General features: G+C 43.1%; 1 protein-coding gene across 1 annotated transcript; it reads right to left on the bottom strand.

Annotated features, from left to right (window-relative positions):
- Window positions 1–1,820: 1,820 nt before the first annotated feature.
- Window positions 1,821–6,950, bottom strand: cav2 (caveolin 2). Its single transcript, XM_037108319.1, has 3 exons — window positions 6,768–6,950; window positions 6,311–6,498; window positions 1,821–4,014 (listed from the first exon to the last, which is right to left on the bottom strand). The coding sequence occupies exons 1-3, from the start codon at window positions 6,915–6,917 to the stop codon at window positions 3,864–3,866; spliced, it is 489 nt and encodes a 162-aa protein (XP_036964214.1). The 5' UTR covers window positions 6,918–6,950; the 3' UTR covers window positions 1,821–3,863.
- Between the last annotated feature and the right edge of the window lie 7,358 nt (window positions 6,951–14,308).

The following is a 14,308-nucleotide window of genomic DNA, read 5'->3' as shown; positions in this document are numbered from 1 at the left end:
ACATTAGTAAATCATGTATAGATCGCCATCATTGAAGCCACACACTGAGGAAGACATTAGCTAAGACCCTTGTGCTCGTTCTTCTTCCCCTATGTATACGTACACAGACACTGAGGACACTGAAAGGCCTTTCTGTTTGCATTCAGCTCATATTATGTTAACAGGTTGCTTGCCTTGGAAAGATGCGTTGCGATGAAACATACTGTACATACTCTTCTTTACTTTAATGGGCGTGGCGGTGATCACAGATCAGAATAACCAAATGCGAAACTATAACGAGGTTACGCTGCCGGGCACTGCAGAGGAGGCTGCTGCATCAGCGGTTTTTATATCTTAGCAACATTCTTATCTGGAAACGATTCTGAAGTGTGTCATTATTGCTTTTGCACTTGACTCCAGGTGAACTTTCAGGTTACAGGACGCAGAAAGGGCAGTCAACATATAACATGTGATGAGGCCTCCACCATGCCAACACATCTTCAGGTATATATTGTAGTTCTGTGGCAGAACAGGACCTGTGGGAAGTTTTACACCGATGCAGTTTCAGTTTATGATTCGACTATGAGAAACGTGTAAATGTGTCAGTCAGAGCGGAGAAAGAACAGGTCGTTAAACAATCGATGCTGTCTCCGTGCCAGTGATGTTCTCATTTTGGAGGATGTTGCTGGAAAAGCAGCGTCATCGCAGTCAGCGTTCAACATCAGGGTGACCTTTTCCGATCTTAAAACAGAGATGGCTGCTTTGTCAAAAAAACAGCAACTGGTGGTTCAAGAGTGACATAAATTCATCTCTAAAGGCCCGACAGTGAGTCTGCACACCACAATGAAGGCTACGACATTAAGAGCTGGTGCAGCCAATTCACACACAGTCGAGCAATTGTGATCTCTCGCCTGGAGTATATTTACCATCAAACAGGATCTGACGCAGCTATCGCAGGTGCTAGTTCTGTGGACATAAGACTGATAGGAATCAATGACTGTCACAGAGAAAGTGCTGGAGAATGATTAGCTCATGGGCTATGGTCGCACCATGACTGAATCCCTCGGGGCTCATAAGTGATAGCTTAATATCACTCACACTACAGGCGGTCACCAGAATTCTCCTCTGCCTGCAGATTCTCCATGCATGTGCAGATATCTGTTTCTAGAGATGACCACAGTAGTAATATTAAAAGCAGTACTGAAAGATGTAGTGGTAGTAAAGAGAAAATACTCCTCATAGAAGCAGCAGTGATGGTAGTAGCAATAGAAGAAGAAACAATAGTTTAAAAATGGGTTGACAAGAAGAGGAATTTTGCCCTCAGCTAACCCTCTCAGGCAGCGTGTCCTCCCGGCTCATGTGCGTCTGTAGATGGTGAGACACTTGGATTGGTCTGGCTATTTCAAAAAGGCCAAAGTAGAACAAAAAGAATGTGTGCTTGAACTGCTGACGTCAGAGAACAAAAAGACTTCCGTATGTCAAAAGTGAGGAACACTGAAGATAATAACTGCCATTTAAGGACACCGCAGGAGGGGAGCAGTTGTAGTAAATAGCAATATCAGTGGTGGCAGTATGGCACTTACAGAAACTTCTGGAAATAATGTAAAATCCTGCAGCTGAATGAATAGTGTAACAGGTAGAAATGCCGTGCAGGCCTGCAGGCCTCACAGTGAAGCCTCGGGTCATGTTCCATCGACTCGCAGCTCATCTTTGTATAGGAAAGTGTCTTATGCAATCTCAGCAAAGTGATTTACGAGACCTTTTTCTGGCACTCAGCCGCAAAATCCCAAGCACACTCATCTCCTGCGACAGGAGAAGAAACCACACACAGAAAAATCACCTGGAGGGGGGAAACAAGTCTTTATTTTGGTTGTGGCGAACAAATTTCCAAAATTGTGCAGTGACAGTTAGAAATGACTGAGAAAAAAGCACTTGTTTTAGTGTTTTTGACTGACAGATGCATGTCAACATTATCATTTATTTGACTAAAATGGATAAATAACTCTGAGGCTGAGCTGAGCTGAGGCTGCTATGTGGGATTGCTGAGGAGAAAAAAAAAAGGTTTGGGCCGCACACCTGTGTCTTTGACTATTGCACAACCCTACTTTGAATTTCCTCTGAAAGGTGAAAAACCAAACAGCTCTATTGACTGGCCGCTTGTCAGCGGTCTTACATCAGTGAAAGCGTGTTAGCCAGCAACGCAATGTCTCCTATATTCTGCATTATCTTATGCCAACTTTATGACAATCCATAATTTAGTCCAGTGATCATTTGTCCACCTACTACTGGAGTAACATGCTGGGATAAACTATAATAAAAGAATGACTAAATCTGCAGCCAAGCTTTTTAGCCAATTTTAGCCCATTATTTTGGTCCAACAGTTTGTCCGTTTGGTTCGATCTCTGTGATCTCGTCAACCCTGTTTTAAGAGGCAGTAGTTTTTAGAGAGCAGGAGCACTGATAAACCCACCGCACTCGACCCGCCCAGCAGTAAACTGAAGACAACGTTAGCAAGTAGCTTCTAATAGAAGTGACACAGTGGTTGCAAAACAGTCAGATGTTTTTTCTCCGAAGTAAAATGGGTGACAGGAGCTCTCCATATGACGGCGAGTGCTGCTCCACGTCTGCTGTTTTTTAACAGGTGGCTCTGGACCACTGACACAATAGAAAATGCACAGATAGAAAAGCGGAAATCTCACCAGAATCAGTATCTACTTGACACTCACCTTCGTGAAATCTTCACTGACTGTAATGCTCTCTAAAGCTGAGATTCTAAAGCTGACAGCGAGTGGGAACTGGGCAGGCTTGTACCTAAAACTCAACTGCATCAAATCCACTGCAAATGAGGGAGAAGGACTCCAAGCCCACTGACTAGCAGTGCCGGAGCAACAAGCAGCTCTAAAGTGAGTACGAGTCTCGAGCAGGATATGTGTTACGACTTCACCACACTGAAGGTATCGTTGTGTAATTAATAAATATGAAAGCCTTCGATAATATCAATCCTGTATTCCGACACGGTTCAGTAACATTTTGAAGCGACTCTATTTTGCATTATAAAGGTTCATATAACAGCAAATGCCCAATATTATTGCAGATGCACTGTGAACTCAACGCAGCAGTTACAGTGAAATAAGCCTGGAAATGTGCAACAAGCTGCATCTTAGCACTTAATATTCATATGAAGTTCTCTTCAGATTATCTGCTCTGATTTAGTTCACACATTCAACTTCTAGCTGAATGATCTGCAATATATACAATATATATATATATGTAAAAAACAAAAAAAGCAGAAATATTACATCTCTCAGCCAGTCTGCAGTATGTTTGGCCTAACAACAATGTTACACTCCTCTCCGCTGATTCTCTCAGCCACAAAATAAAATGGAATGACAAGAATTTTTTTTTGGTCACAATCAGCAAAACAACTCCATGTTTGGTGGTGCACACAAGCTTCTTATAAAGTCCAAAATAGCGTCACAACCATTTACTTCCCCTCGTCGATGTGACTAATAAATCGTAACTGACCTTGTGGATTTATTGATTTGCAGGCTAAAGGACAGAAAGGGGTACACTTGATTTAAAGTAAATGTTTGTACGTTTTAACAACATTTATTGACTACATTTCTATGTTTTATCAGGTCCCAACTAAACTTTGATGCATATTCAATTATACTTAACATAAATATCTGTAAAATGTTCATCCCAATTATTTGTTTATCTACGGCTGTATGTATCAATAGTTATGTGTAAAGTACTATGTGCAGGACTCTTCTGGATTTCCTATTTTACTTTATAAAGAGCTCATGTGTTCCACAGCAAGCATCGTTCGCTCTTTTTTCATCCTTTGACTTCAGTCTGTCCTACGTTTCAAAGAGGTGTCTGCGTCAGTTCTCGCTGGTCTTCACGTGAACGGAGGACAGGCACTTTCCCATGCTGTGGAAGAGCGGAGTTACGAACATATCCGTCAGGCTCCTCCACACCACCTGGACCGATGGTAGGAGCATCAAGAAGCTCTGGATCACCGGCATCACCAACCTGGAGGGACAGAGTCAGAGGGTCGCTTCGTAACAGATGCTGGTAAATGATGCTTTCAGAAAGTGCAATAAATGGAAAGCACATAAGGCTGCTAGTTTATTTGATTTTATTTTTTACATTTTTCTTTAAAGGTTGGTTGTGTCGGATTTAGTTGGACGCAGCGGTGAGATAGCAGCTTGTAACCAACTGAATACCCCTCGTGTCACCCTCCACTGAAAATGCAAAAAGTCATTTCTATAGCCAGTGTTTGGTTTGTCCGTTTGGAGCTACTGTAGAAACAATAAACAATGACTTTTGGTTGCAGCTGATTAAACACTAATGAATAATAACATTTATGAATATGAGATGCTGTTTCTGCCACTAAATGAGTTTCAAGTCAAACACCATGTGACTTCCACTTCAGAGTCGCATTCTAGAAAATGTTTTCCAGCTGGCTGTGCTTTTAGAGTTTGTTACAGAATTTCTGCTTGCGAACTTTGCAGGGCAAGTTTAACTTCAGGTGAAGTTTTGCAGCCTAAGAAACATTTTTGCTTCACAGCAAAACAGGGTTGCATCATTCTCCTAAACATCTCAAGTAGACTGAAGTAAACAACAGAGACATTTCATTTTTTGTTGTTTGTGTTTTGGAAGTGGGAGTCCCCATCCACTTCAGTTGTTCAGGAGAATGCTGCAACACTGTTTTGCTTTAAAGCTCTAGAAATGTGGTATGGGACACACAAGAGCTTCTGTCCTCGTGTCGCAATAAAGCAGTACGAACGTGTACGAGCAAATGATTAAATACTAAGCTTGTCATGTCATTGTCCGTAACCGCTTATCCCTTTCCATGGGGTCGTGGGGTGTTGCTGCTGGAGCCAATCCCAGCCTTGTCTCAGGGCGAGGGCAGGGTACTCCCTGGATAAGTCGCCAGCTCATCACAGGGCCCTCACTGATGAGCAATGTGGGGTTCAGTATCTCGCTCAAGGACACTTCGACATGCAGCTCAGTTATATTGTTATAGGGTGTTTTGACGCATACCTGCCATCTTTTTTCAATGACTGGTGTCTGACGTGTGTTATCTTATCAGCTACTGGTCTTGTCTTGTCTTTTAGGTGGTTTTGTATCTCTGTTTTGAAGAGAAAAAGAGAGAAAAAGAGACAGCTCTATTAAGAGTTGCGTCATGTTTTTAAATTCCAGCCGCCTGTGACCTTCGCTCCAGTGTATTCCCTAAAACAAAAAGAGCTGAGAAAGCTGCGCTGTCCGTTGAAGCAGCACCCAGCTGCGTGGTCTCCCTTCACCTGACATTCCTCACGTATTGACCGGATCAGCGTCGCCTCTCTGTCCTTTATTGATGAATACCTGCAGTGACTTCCTCCCTCAAACGCCGCAGCTGAAGGAAATCTTCCAGATCTTGCGACCTCACCTGGGTGAAAGGTCATCCGAAATGTAACGGCAGCTCTCTATCTGCAGGTGAAGAATGTCCCACTCCGGTCTGCAAACAGGCCTGTGTGCTGCTGCTGCTAGAATGCCAGCTATCTGGCTGAGGGCACGGGGCGTTTTATTTTCCACTACCAGTGGAACTTTAACATTCCTCCAACTTTCCACAGAGCTCTGACTTCACGGCGTAAAATGTCGTTTCATCAAGCGTTAATAAATGGACCCTTTGGCTTGTGGTTGGGAACGTATATGCATCTGTTGCAGCTGGTTTAACTCGATGCAAGCGCGTTCAGCCGACACACGCGTGACATAATTATCCAAATAAAGGTATAAAAGCAGAGCGCTGACAAAACGCTTCGACCTTAAACTACATGTGACGTCAACTTTTTAAAAATAACCTGTGTCAATGTTTTCCTAAAGAGCCAGAATAAGCATGCTGGCAAAAGGCAGCGGGCCCCTCAGGAAAAGTCCCATAATGATCCTGTAATGTTCCCACAGCAATTTAAACTGTGTATAAGTGATATCATCATACTTCAACAGCATGTTTACACAATTTTGCATCACTGTAACACTTTTAAAATCTTCACATTGGTTATTATGTGTTAGCAGCACCAAACACAAGTTTAATGATGATGTTTTGATATTTTCAGCTATGGAACTTTAAAAAAACAAAAACAAAACAAAACTCTTTAACATACTTTTAGTCGTATTTTGGTCATATTTTCCAAATATTCTATGTCTAATATGAAGTTTTAGTGTTATTTTTGGGGTAAAACAACATCATCATTTCTTGTATGTGTAACATTTGGCACCATGCCCGACAACCTCTGCTTCAGAGAAGCGCCACGCAGAAACCTGCAGGTTGAGAGGAACTTCTTCCTACCAGATGTGGATGCAGCTGAGCACCCCGAACACCACCCCGAGGATGAAAGCCATGGGCACGGCCAGCAGCGTGGTCAGCACGCGGTAAAACATGAATTTGACCAGCTCGAAGGCGGCGTGGCTTCCGATCCACACTCTGTCGAAGCTGTGCGAGGAGATGGGCTCCGCGATGACATCTTCAAAACCGACCTGTCAGATCACACAAAGGCACGGACACACAGTGAGCTTGGAATATAATCAGCACCGGCAGGCAGGCAGGCAGGTCTGTGGAGGTGATGGATTGACGCGCGGGAGGCGACTTCCAGGTATTCACGCTTCAGATTACCAGTCTCGCAGTTTGTCACAGTAAAAACAATGAGGTTACATTGCTTAGTAAGTGTAGATAACTCATCTTGACAACCGCCACATTAAGTAGTTTCGCTTTCAAAGAGAAACCCCACTGATTGTTCGGACCGTACCTTCAAGTGCGCGTTGATGTCGTTTGGATCTCGGTCCGGCGCCGCCGTGTACAGCTTCCCCTTCTTCGACAGAATGGGCTCTATCGACCTGTTAAACTCGTCTTCGTCCATAATGATGCTGGTGTCCGATTTCTCCTTTTCCAGACCCATGTCGCGCGGTCAGACGGTGCGGGGAGAGCAGCTGGTGACGGTGCGCTCTGCGCTGTGCGCCGGACTGAGCGGCACCCCGCCCCGTATGGAAAGCAGCGCAGCGTGGGGCCGAGGAGACACAACAAGCCCAAAGTCACTTCCCCGCAACATTTCACCAGCTCGGTGATGACTGACACTACTGTGCAGTGCACTGACCTCCAGTCACGAGCCGTGGGGTCCCCAGGGTTCGATGCCAGCTGTTTACACCCACCATCTTCTTTCATGTGATAAAGCGTGATCAGAATACAGCCTGCAGGCCTTTTTTTTTCTTTTCACAAACCAAGGATTAATATTTTTTAAAGAAGTGGTTAGTTATGTGGAGGCTTTTCCTATTCTCACATGATGTTTTGGAAAATGTAACCACCTGTGCGTTTAAATTTTTCAAACATCAGCGAACAGTTACCCCCCTGGGGCCTTATTGTGCTTTGGAAAGAAACACCCACATGTTTACCCACACACACTTTGTAACTATAAAAGCCTGGTTATTATTGTTGCTGTAGCCGAACCTACTGTTCTACCTGTTGAGTTGATTTACCGCAAACCGCTTGTGCGGAGTGTGTGGATTTATTACTCCGAACACGCCAGCCAACATTGTTAGAATACCTGCAGGTCCTCAGACGTCTAAACGAGAACCACAACAGGATGAAATGTTCCTCGGGCATGATGGAGATGAATTCGTTTGACCTCAGCCCATGACCCCTCAGGAACACATATGTTTATGGATTTATTGCCATAATAATAAAGGCTGTGTGACGTTACAGAGTCATACGTTTGTTTTCAGGTGTGCACATGTGATACAGGGGTCCAGTTTTCTTAAAGGATATCTTTACTTATTTTACACACCAATGTTCACACTTCTTGGGGAGTACTTCTGCATATGTGAAAAAGTAGTTTGTGTACTCCAGAGGAAGCTGCATCCCATTTTCAAGGGGTTGCAGGGTTTGTTTCTGGAACCAACCCCAGCTGTCTCTGGGCAAGGGAACCCTGGCCAAGTTACCAGCTCATTGCAGGGCCCTCAGGAGCAATTTGGGGCTCAGTATCTTGCTCAAGGACACTTCGACATGCAGCTCAGCTCAGCCCAGAGGTGGGATTTGAACTACAGACTTTTCGATCACTAGCCAATCTGCTCTACCCACTGAGTTACAGCCACTAGGCAACTGTGTTAACCACAATGCAGCTTACCCAATGAATGACATCACTGGAGGCCAAGACTCCCTAAAACTAACCCCTTTATTCTATATGGAAAATTCTATATTCACAAACGCAAATTAGCTAAAGAAAAAAACAAAACATCCAACAACTAACATAGAAATCAGATGTTATACTGAAACATAACATGCCCTGAAGAACTGTAAATCACTGAAAGACTTCATAAGAATCGAAGTCTTTTTCATGAATGTATTAATTGCATCATACATGATACCTTGTATGTACTTTTGATATCTTTATCAGCTTTATCTTTCTTTATGTTTTTGGTCTTTTAGAATTATTTTTTTTGTTTATGCGTTAAACATGATGTAAACCTTGTGCACTTTAGTGTGTAAAATGTACGGAATTACCCTTTAAAATCTCTGCGGGAGTGTTTTGAGGTACAGCACTTGCATCTCAGTATGTCTGCAAATGAAAGAGGCCTACATTCAAACTTTTCAGATTACCTGGAAAAATTCATGTCTTGGTAATGAATTATACCCTATAGTGATATTTTCTTGAGTTTATATCACGTGGAAAGAAACCCAAAGCAAACAAACAACAAATGAAGGCATGACTGAAGCTGCCAGATTAATTGCAACATTTAAAAAAGCCTTCCAAAATTATTCATAAGTACCTGTAGACTACCTTACAATTGTGTTTCCAGTGATTACTTGTGTAACAGAGAAGACAACGCTATTCATTTTCTGTCGAGTATAAATAAATCAGTTCTCAAGCCGCTGTGGGGCAGTGGGACCATTGACGAGCCCTGAAAGGAAAGGGAGGGGTGGAAAAATGGAATACTTGTAACTTTCTGCAACAAGGACTACATTCACCTCTGTGGAGACTTTCCAAAAAGACAGACACAGAAAAGAGTGACTGAGTGGTGCTCGGGGAAGTTTTGTCTCTGCCATGTGTGGATACAGAAGATCGTCCTTTGTAGTTTTTTTTTTCCTGTTACGCATCTCCTGCCTCGAAGATTGCAAATACAAACAATACGAGGTGCTTTCAGAGGGAATGTTCAAGCGAGTTGCATGACATCTTTATTTATTCACATCACTCAACAAACTAAACAACAGAAAGTTTTTCTTCTTTGAGCTTGGCTTGTCAGGCGCTTTGCTAACTGGCTCAATTACATTTTTTAAGAGCTGTTGAGAGTGTGAAGGCTGGATTACATCAGCTCTATCCTCTCCTGCTCGCTGGTCTCAACTCCAGTGTGACATAACTGCTGTATATGGTCATGAAAACTGCAGCTCTTTGGTTAAAGTTTAACTCGACCAGTACAAGCTGTTTCCTCCAGAGCGGCTCTCTCCACGCAAAATGTTTGTCGTGCTGAATTGAAAGAACATGCCCACAACCCCCTGTACTTTTGCATCTCATTTGTTGATGCGGCAGCTCCGGCATCCTGACCATTGAAAAGCATCCTGTAAACAACAGCCTCTTTTGTTTAGACACCAGGGCCTGGATGTAATGAACAGACAGTAGGAAAAAAAAAAAAAAAAAAAAAAGAAAGTAGGCCAGGAAAGTGAGTGACAAGCAAAGCAGAAACGCAGCAGGCAGAACAGAAGGGATGCTGGGCATTCAGGGCGGTCGGGGCGATCCCTGGCTCCGAGCACAGCGACAATACAGCGCCACAATGGTCCTGGATTAACGCACAACAGAGCGATTCTGACAGACAAGCGTTCAGCGAGACGAGAGGAGGTCTGGCCGGCCGGCTGGCCCGAGGGTGAGGTGAGGTGGGGTGAGGACGGTGTTGACACGAGAGCATGTGAGAGCGTGGAGGAGAGAGCAGTGCAGGAAGTTACTGCCTCTCAGTTTGTGTTACAGTTTGGATACCAATGCCGCGTGGAGATTTATGCTCAGCTAATGGTTGCGCCTAATAAGGGTGCAGATGTCGGTCGGTTAGTATACAAAGTCACAAGTCTCCCTTGACCAACACTTTGGAAAGTAGAGGATGTTTTGGTGGGTCTCTGGTCCGCAGTAATGAGATCCAACACCACCTTCACACCAGGACGGCACAAAATAATACTGCTATTGAAGTGGGAGGGAGCTCTGAAGTCTGACAACCACAGTTCTGTGATAAAGTAGCCATTGCATGCTCTATTGAGAACAATTTGCACATACACACACCACAACGTAACATGATTGGCTCCGGTGCAAGTACCGGCCCACACACAAGACAGACAGATGCACAACCACTCCAGACAATTGCACACCTAAAGGCAACCGTAATGTCGCCTGAGTTGGAACCTGTAAATGTGAAAGACAACTTGAGCAAATTATTATTAAAACAGTTTGCTCATAGACAACTCAGCCTTAACTCCCTAATTGAAAAATTAGTGTAAGAAAAACCAGAGGCATGAAAAGTTGGACGACCCTGCCGTGACAAAATGACGTAAAAATAGAAAGAAAAAAAAAGTCTCTGTGTACGCTGTCGTCTGACTCTGCAATGTCGGTCACTCAAGCTTGATGAGGGGCTGTCTAGGAAGGGCCAAACAGTGCCACCGAAATCCTGCTTGTGCCAAAAATATGTCACAGCCACAGTGATAAAGAACTGGGGTACAGAACAAATGGAAAAAGTTAAAGGAGTTGGGCTCTACTCTTCCTATTCTTACCTGGAACCCTGACGACTTTGAGGCCCCTCGTGCAGCTGCAGCTGTGGCATCTGTCGATATTCACAGCAGTGCACAGACAGCAGGACACCATATTTGTCAGTGGAGTTAGTAACTAGTTACACCTTGCCCCCCTTAACCCCGTCAGTTAGCGGTTCCTGTATCCCGAGGCTCTAACCAGCTGCAGTGTGACATACCACATATTTGCTTCCTTCGTCGAGGCTGTGTAACATTCCAAGATAAAACATGAGATCAAAGATAACCCGTGTTGATCCCACTTTCTGCAGTTTATATGAATATTAAACAATTTATCTATCATGTATGAGGCACATCACTGTAATGCTGACAATACCAACTCTGCTGGCCAACTGCATTCTATATGTTGCTCTCAGTGATGAAAAGTAAGTATATTTACTCAAGTACTGTGTTTAAGTAAAAAATTTGAGTACTTGTACATGACTTGACACTATTACCTGACCTGACAGCTACAGGTAATAGTGTCTTCTAATCACACAATAAATATGTTTATGATTCTTGTATCAATACTTATGTAGTCTAAACGCAGTAATGTTAAAACGAATCATTTAAAGACTTGTAAGGGCCTTATCACCTGTTGGTCACAAGGTCATTAATAGAACATGTTATCTAATAAATGCAATACATGACAATATAATAAGGTACTTTTATTTTGACTTGGGATTATTAGGATTTTGAATGACTTTTTCTTTTAATTAAGTATTCAAACATTGAGGTTTTACTACTTTTACTTCATTCTCATGGGCCAAGGCCAAGTCCAGTGAAATCTGTTTATCCTTGATGCAAGAAAGTCTCTAGGAACTTTTCCCGTCTTCTGTCTGCAGTTTGATTAATTTGGGTGTTGCAAAATAAGTGTCTGGGAGTACGGAAGACCGTGCAAAATGTCAGAATGATGTCTTCTCCTTCTTGGATCTCAAGGTTGTCTTTTTTTAAATCAGACATTGATGATCATTTTCACACAGGTAAGCCCACGTGGCTTCTTATTTTGAATTTCAGAGGTAGTTTAGGCTTACTGAATACTGTCAATAAGGAGACTCAGATTCAAGCTCACTTGAACTTGACATTTACCTTGAGATTACACGAGGCTGCCGCTCTAACGACACTGACTGAACCTCTTTGATCCTGCAGGCTGATATCTGAGGAATTCACCGAGCGGCCACTTTCCTGGACATCCCGGCCTGCGTTCCCTGGAGGATCAGCGTCCTGATGCGAAGCTGCGTGGTATGTTTCCTCTGATTTCATAGGGAACAAATGCATATTTGTCCGGGAGCTTCCATGGGGAACAATGATATCAGCGCACCCGCAGCGAACAGGGATTTCCTGTTACACCCAAAAGGACCCTCATCTCTCTGGTCTGAAACACAGATCACCTCAAGTACACTGAGAGGAACTGGTGTGTTTGTGCCTTTACTGGTGTGAATATTATATGCGCTAGGTGTTTTTGCACTTAAGTGTGCACGTGTGTGTTTGTATGCACAGTATGTGTGCATGAGCAGGTGTGTGTGCTGCATGCAAGTTCAAAGAAAAACACCCAAACTTCCCTTCACTCTGTGTCTCAGGACGTGTTTTTGCATTCCGACACTCACATTAATGAAACATGTTCTGACTTCATCTCAGATTTCATCACACAATAGTTTCAAAGGAGTAAAACCAAACAAAAGAATGGAAACTAGTACAAACAGGACCAAATTGAATAGAAGCAATTCCATCACAGAAAAGCAGCACATCACATCTACAAAACCTTGGACAGGTCATTATTTTTATCATGAACTGCTATCTGAATCACTCATTTCCCGGATAAAGGACAGGACAAAGGAAAGCTTTTTTATTCATTGCATCTTAAATCACTAAGATATTAGCATCGGGATAATTTTGTCTGCAATACATCATGACTTGAGCCAAACCAGAAACCATGTGTGTGAAAACACACGATAAATGAGAGCCAGACTGCTGTACACATGAACCCCAAATCTCCACGGGTGTGAAAAATGAACATGCAGGATGTCAGTTCATATTTATATAGGAAGCTTTTACTCGATGGAGCAGATTCTTCTCACACAGCGGCAGAGGTTGCAGATAAAGAGGTTTAAAGGGCCGACCTTGTGTGACGGCTCATGTATTTATATACATGTCTGTGTGCGTGTCTATATTTGCGCGGGGGCACACACGCCTGTGGTTATGTGTAGTATAGTATATTTATCTTTGCCCATAGTGTTTGTATGAGGTTGTCTGTTCAATGTAAATTCTGCCATGATTCTGTTTGTTAATGCCTTCAGAGCGCTAAGCAGTGTTCTGTATCTATTTATGTCTGTCATTCAGGCTTGTGCAGGACTGTCTGTTTTTTTGCAGAGCCTGGGGGTCGCTGACTGCACCCCGAGGTCCACAGATTGAACTGATATTCTCTCTGATTAAATGCGGCAGATAAACTTCCAAACTGTTTTGGGGTTTCGTTGCTGAGGAGGCGGGGTGAACCAGCCGAGCGTTCGGCATACCCAGAAGCCCATTTTCTCTCTGATGCTGCCTTCCCTGCAAGTGACTCATTTGAAAATACTTTCCAGTAATAATGGATATTGCTTTCTGGCACAGAGAGGTTGGTAAGGAATTGGGTCTGTTAAAAAGAGAAAATGACCCTCGCTAAATGAAACCGAGGCCTTGTATGCGTCAGTCTGCCACGGAGAGAGGTATCAAAGGTAATTAGTCAGGACTCCTTACTTGGATCTAATTAAAGCGGTGAGGAAATGTAAAGATGAAACAGGCTGACGCAGACGTGGAAAACGAGGTCGGTTTCTTACCAAAAAGAAGCAGATACATTTAGTATCACCTTCCATCTACCTGAGTCTCCAGTTTTTCCTGGAAAATGACCAAGCCGATGACTGGATCATTGATTTTCTCCTCTAAGTTAAAATGTAGTGATTCAGGATTTTAGCTTTGCGCTCCTTAGTTTTTATGTTGAATGTGTGGTGCTTCTGTGATTTCTTTGTCTTCTACAATCTTCAAAATAAGTGTTTTCGTCGTTAACATCATCATGTGATCACTGATCATCTACAGTGTGCACACACTCTGGGTATGGACATTTCTTGCTCGCTGAGCCAGTTTCTGTTTCAGATGCTGTTTATTGTCTTGAAAGTATTTTTATTTTCTTATTCTTTGGCACAAGCAGATATTGCATACGAGGTGCACTGTAAATCAAATGAGCGTAACATTTCACAAGGTATAATACAACACTGCTGTGTGTCAATGTTGGAATGTGACTGAGTTGCCTAATAAAATCCAGACACTGACAGTTTCCATACAGTGCAGCAAGAACAGGAATATTGCTCCCAAGCTTCATAAACTTTACAGACAGTCTGTGACATTATTCAGTCGTTGACTGAGCTTGAACATCTGCTCACTGACATGTTTGGTCTACTGGCTATTTAGCAACAGACAGACAAATAGGCTGAACCACAGCCTTGGAAATGCAAAACAGGCTTTTGGTTCATGTTAAATAGATCTCCGTCTTGAACAAGTATTATT

This window comes from Acanthopagrus latus, chromosome 8, assembly GCF_904848185.1.
Source record: "Acanthopagrus latus isolate v.2019 chromosome 8, fAcaLat1.1, whole genome shotgun sequence".
Lineage (NCBI taxonomy): Eukaryota > Metazoa > Chordata > Actinopteri > Spariformes > Sparidae > Acanthopagrus > Acanthopagrus latus.
The sequence above is the reverse complement of the archived record's forward strand: the minus strand, read 5'-3'. Positions and strand labels throughout refer to the sequence as shown.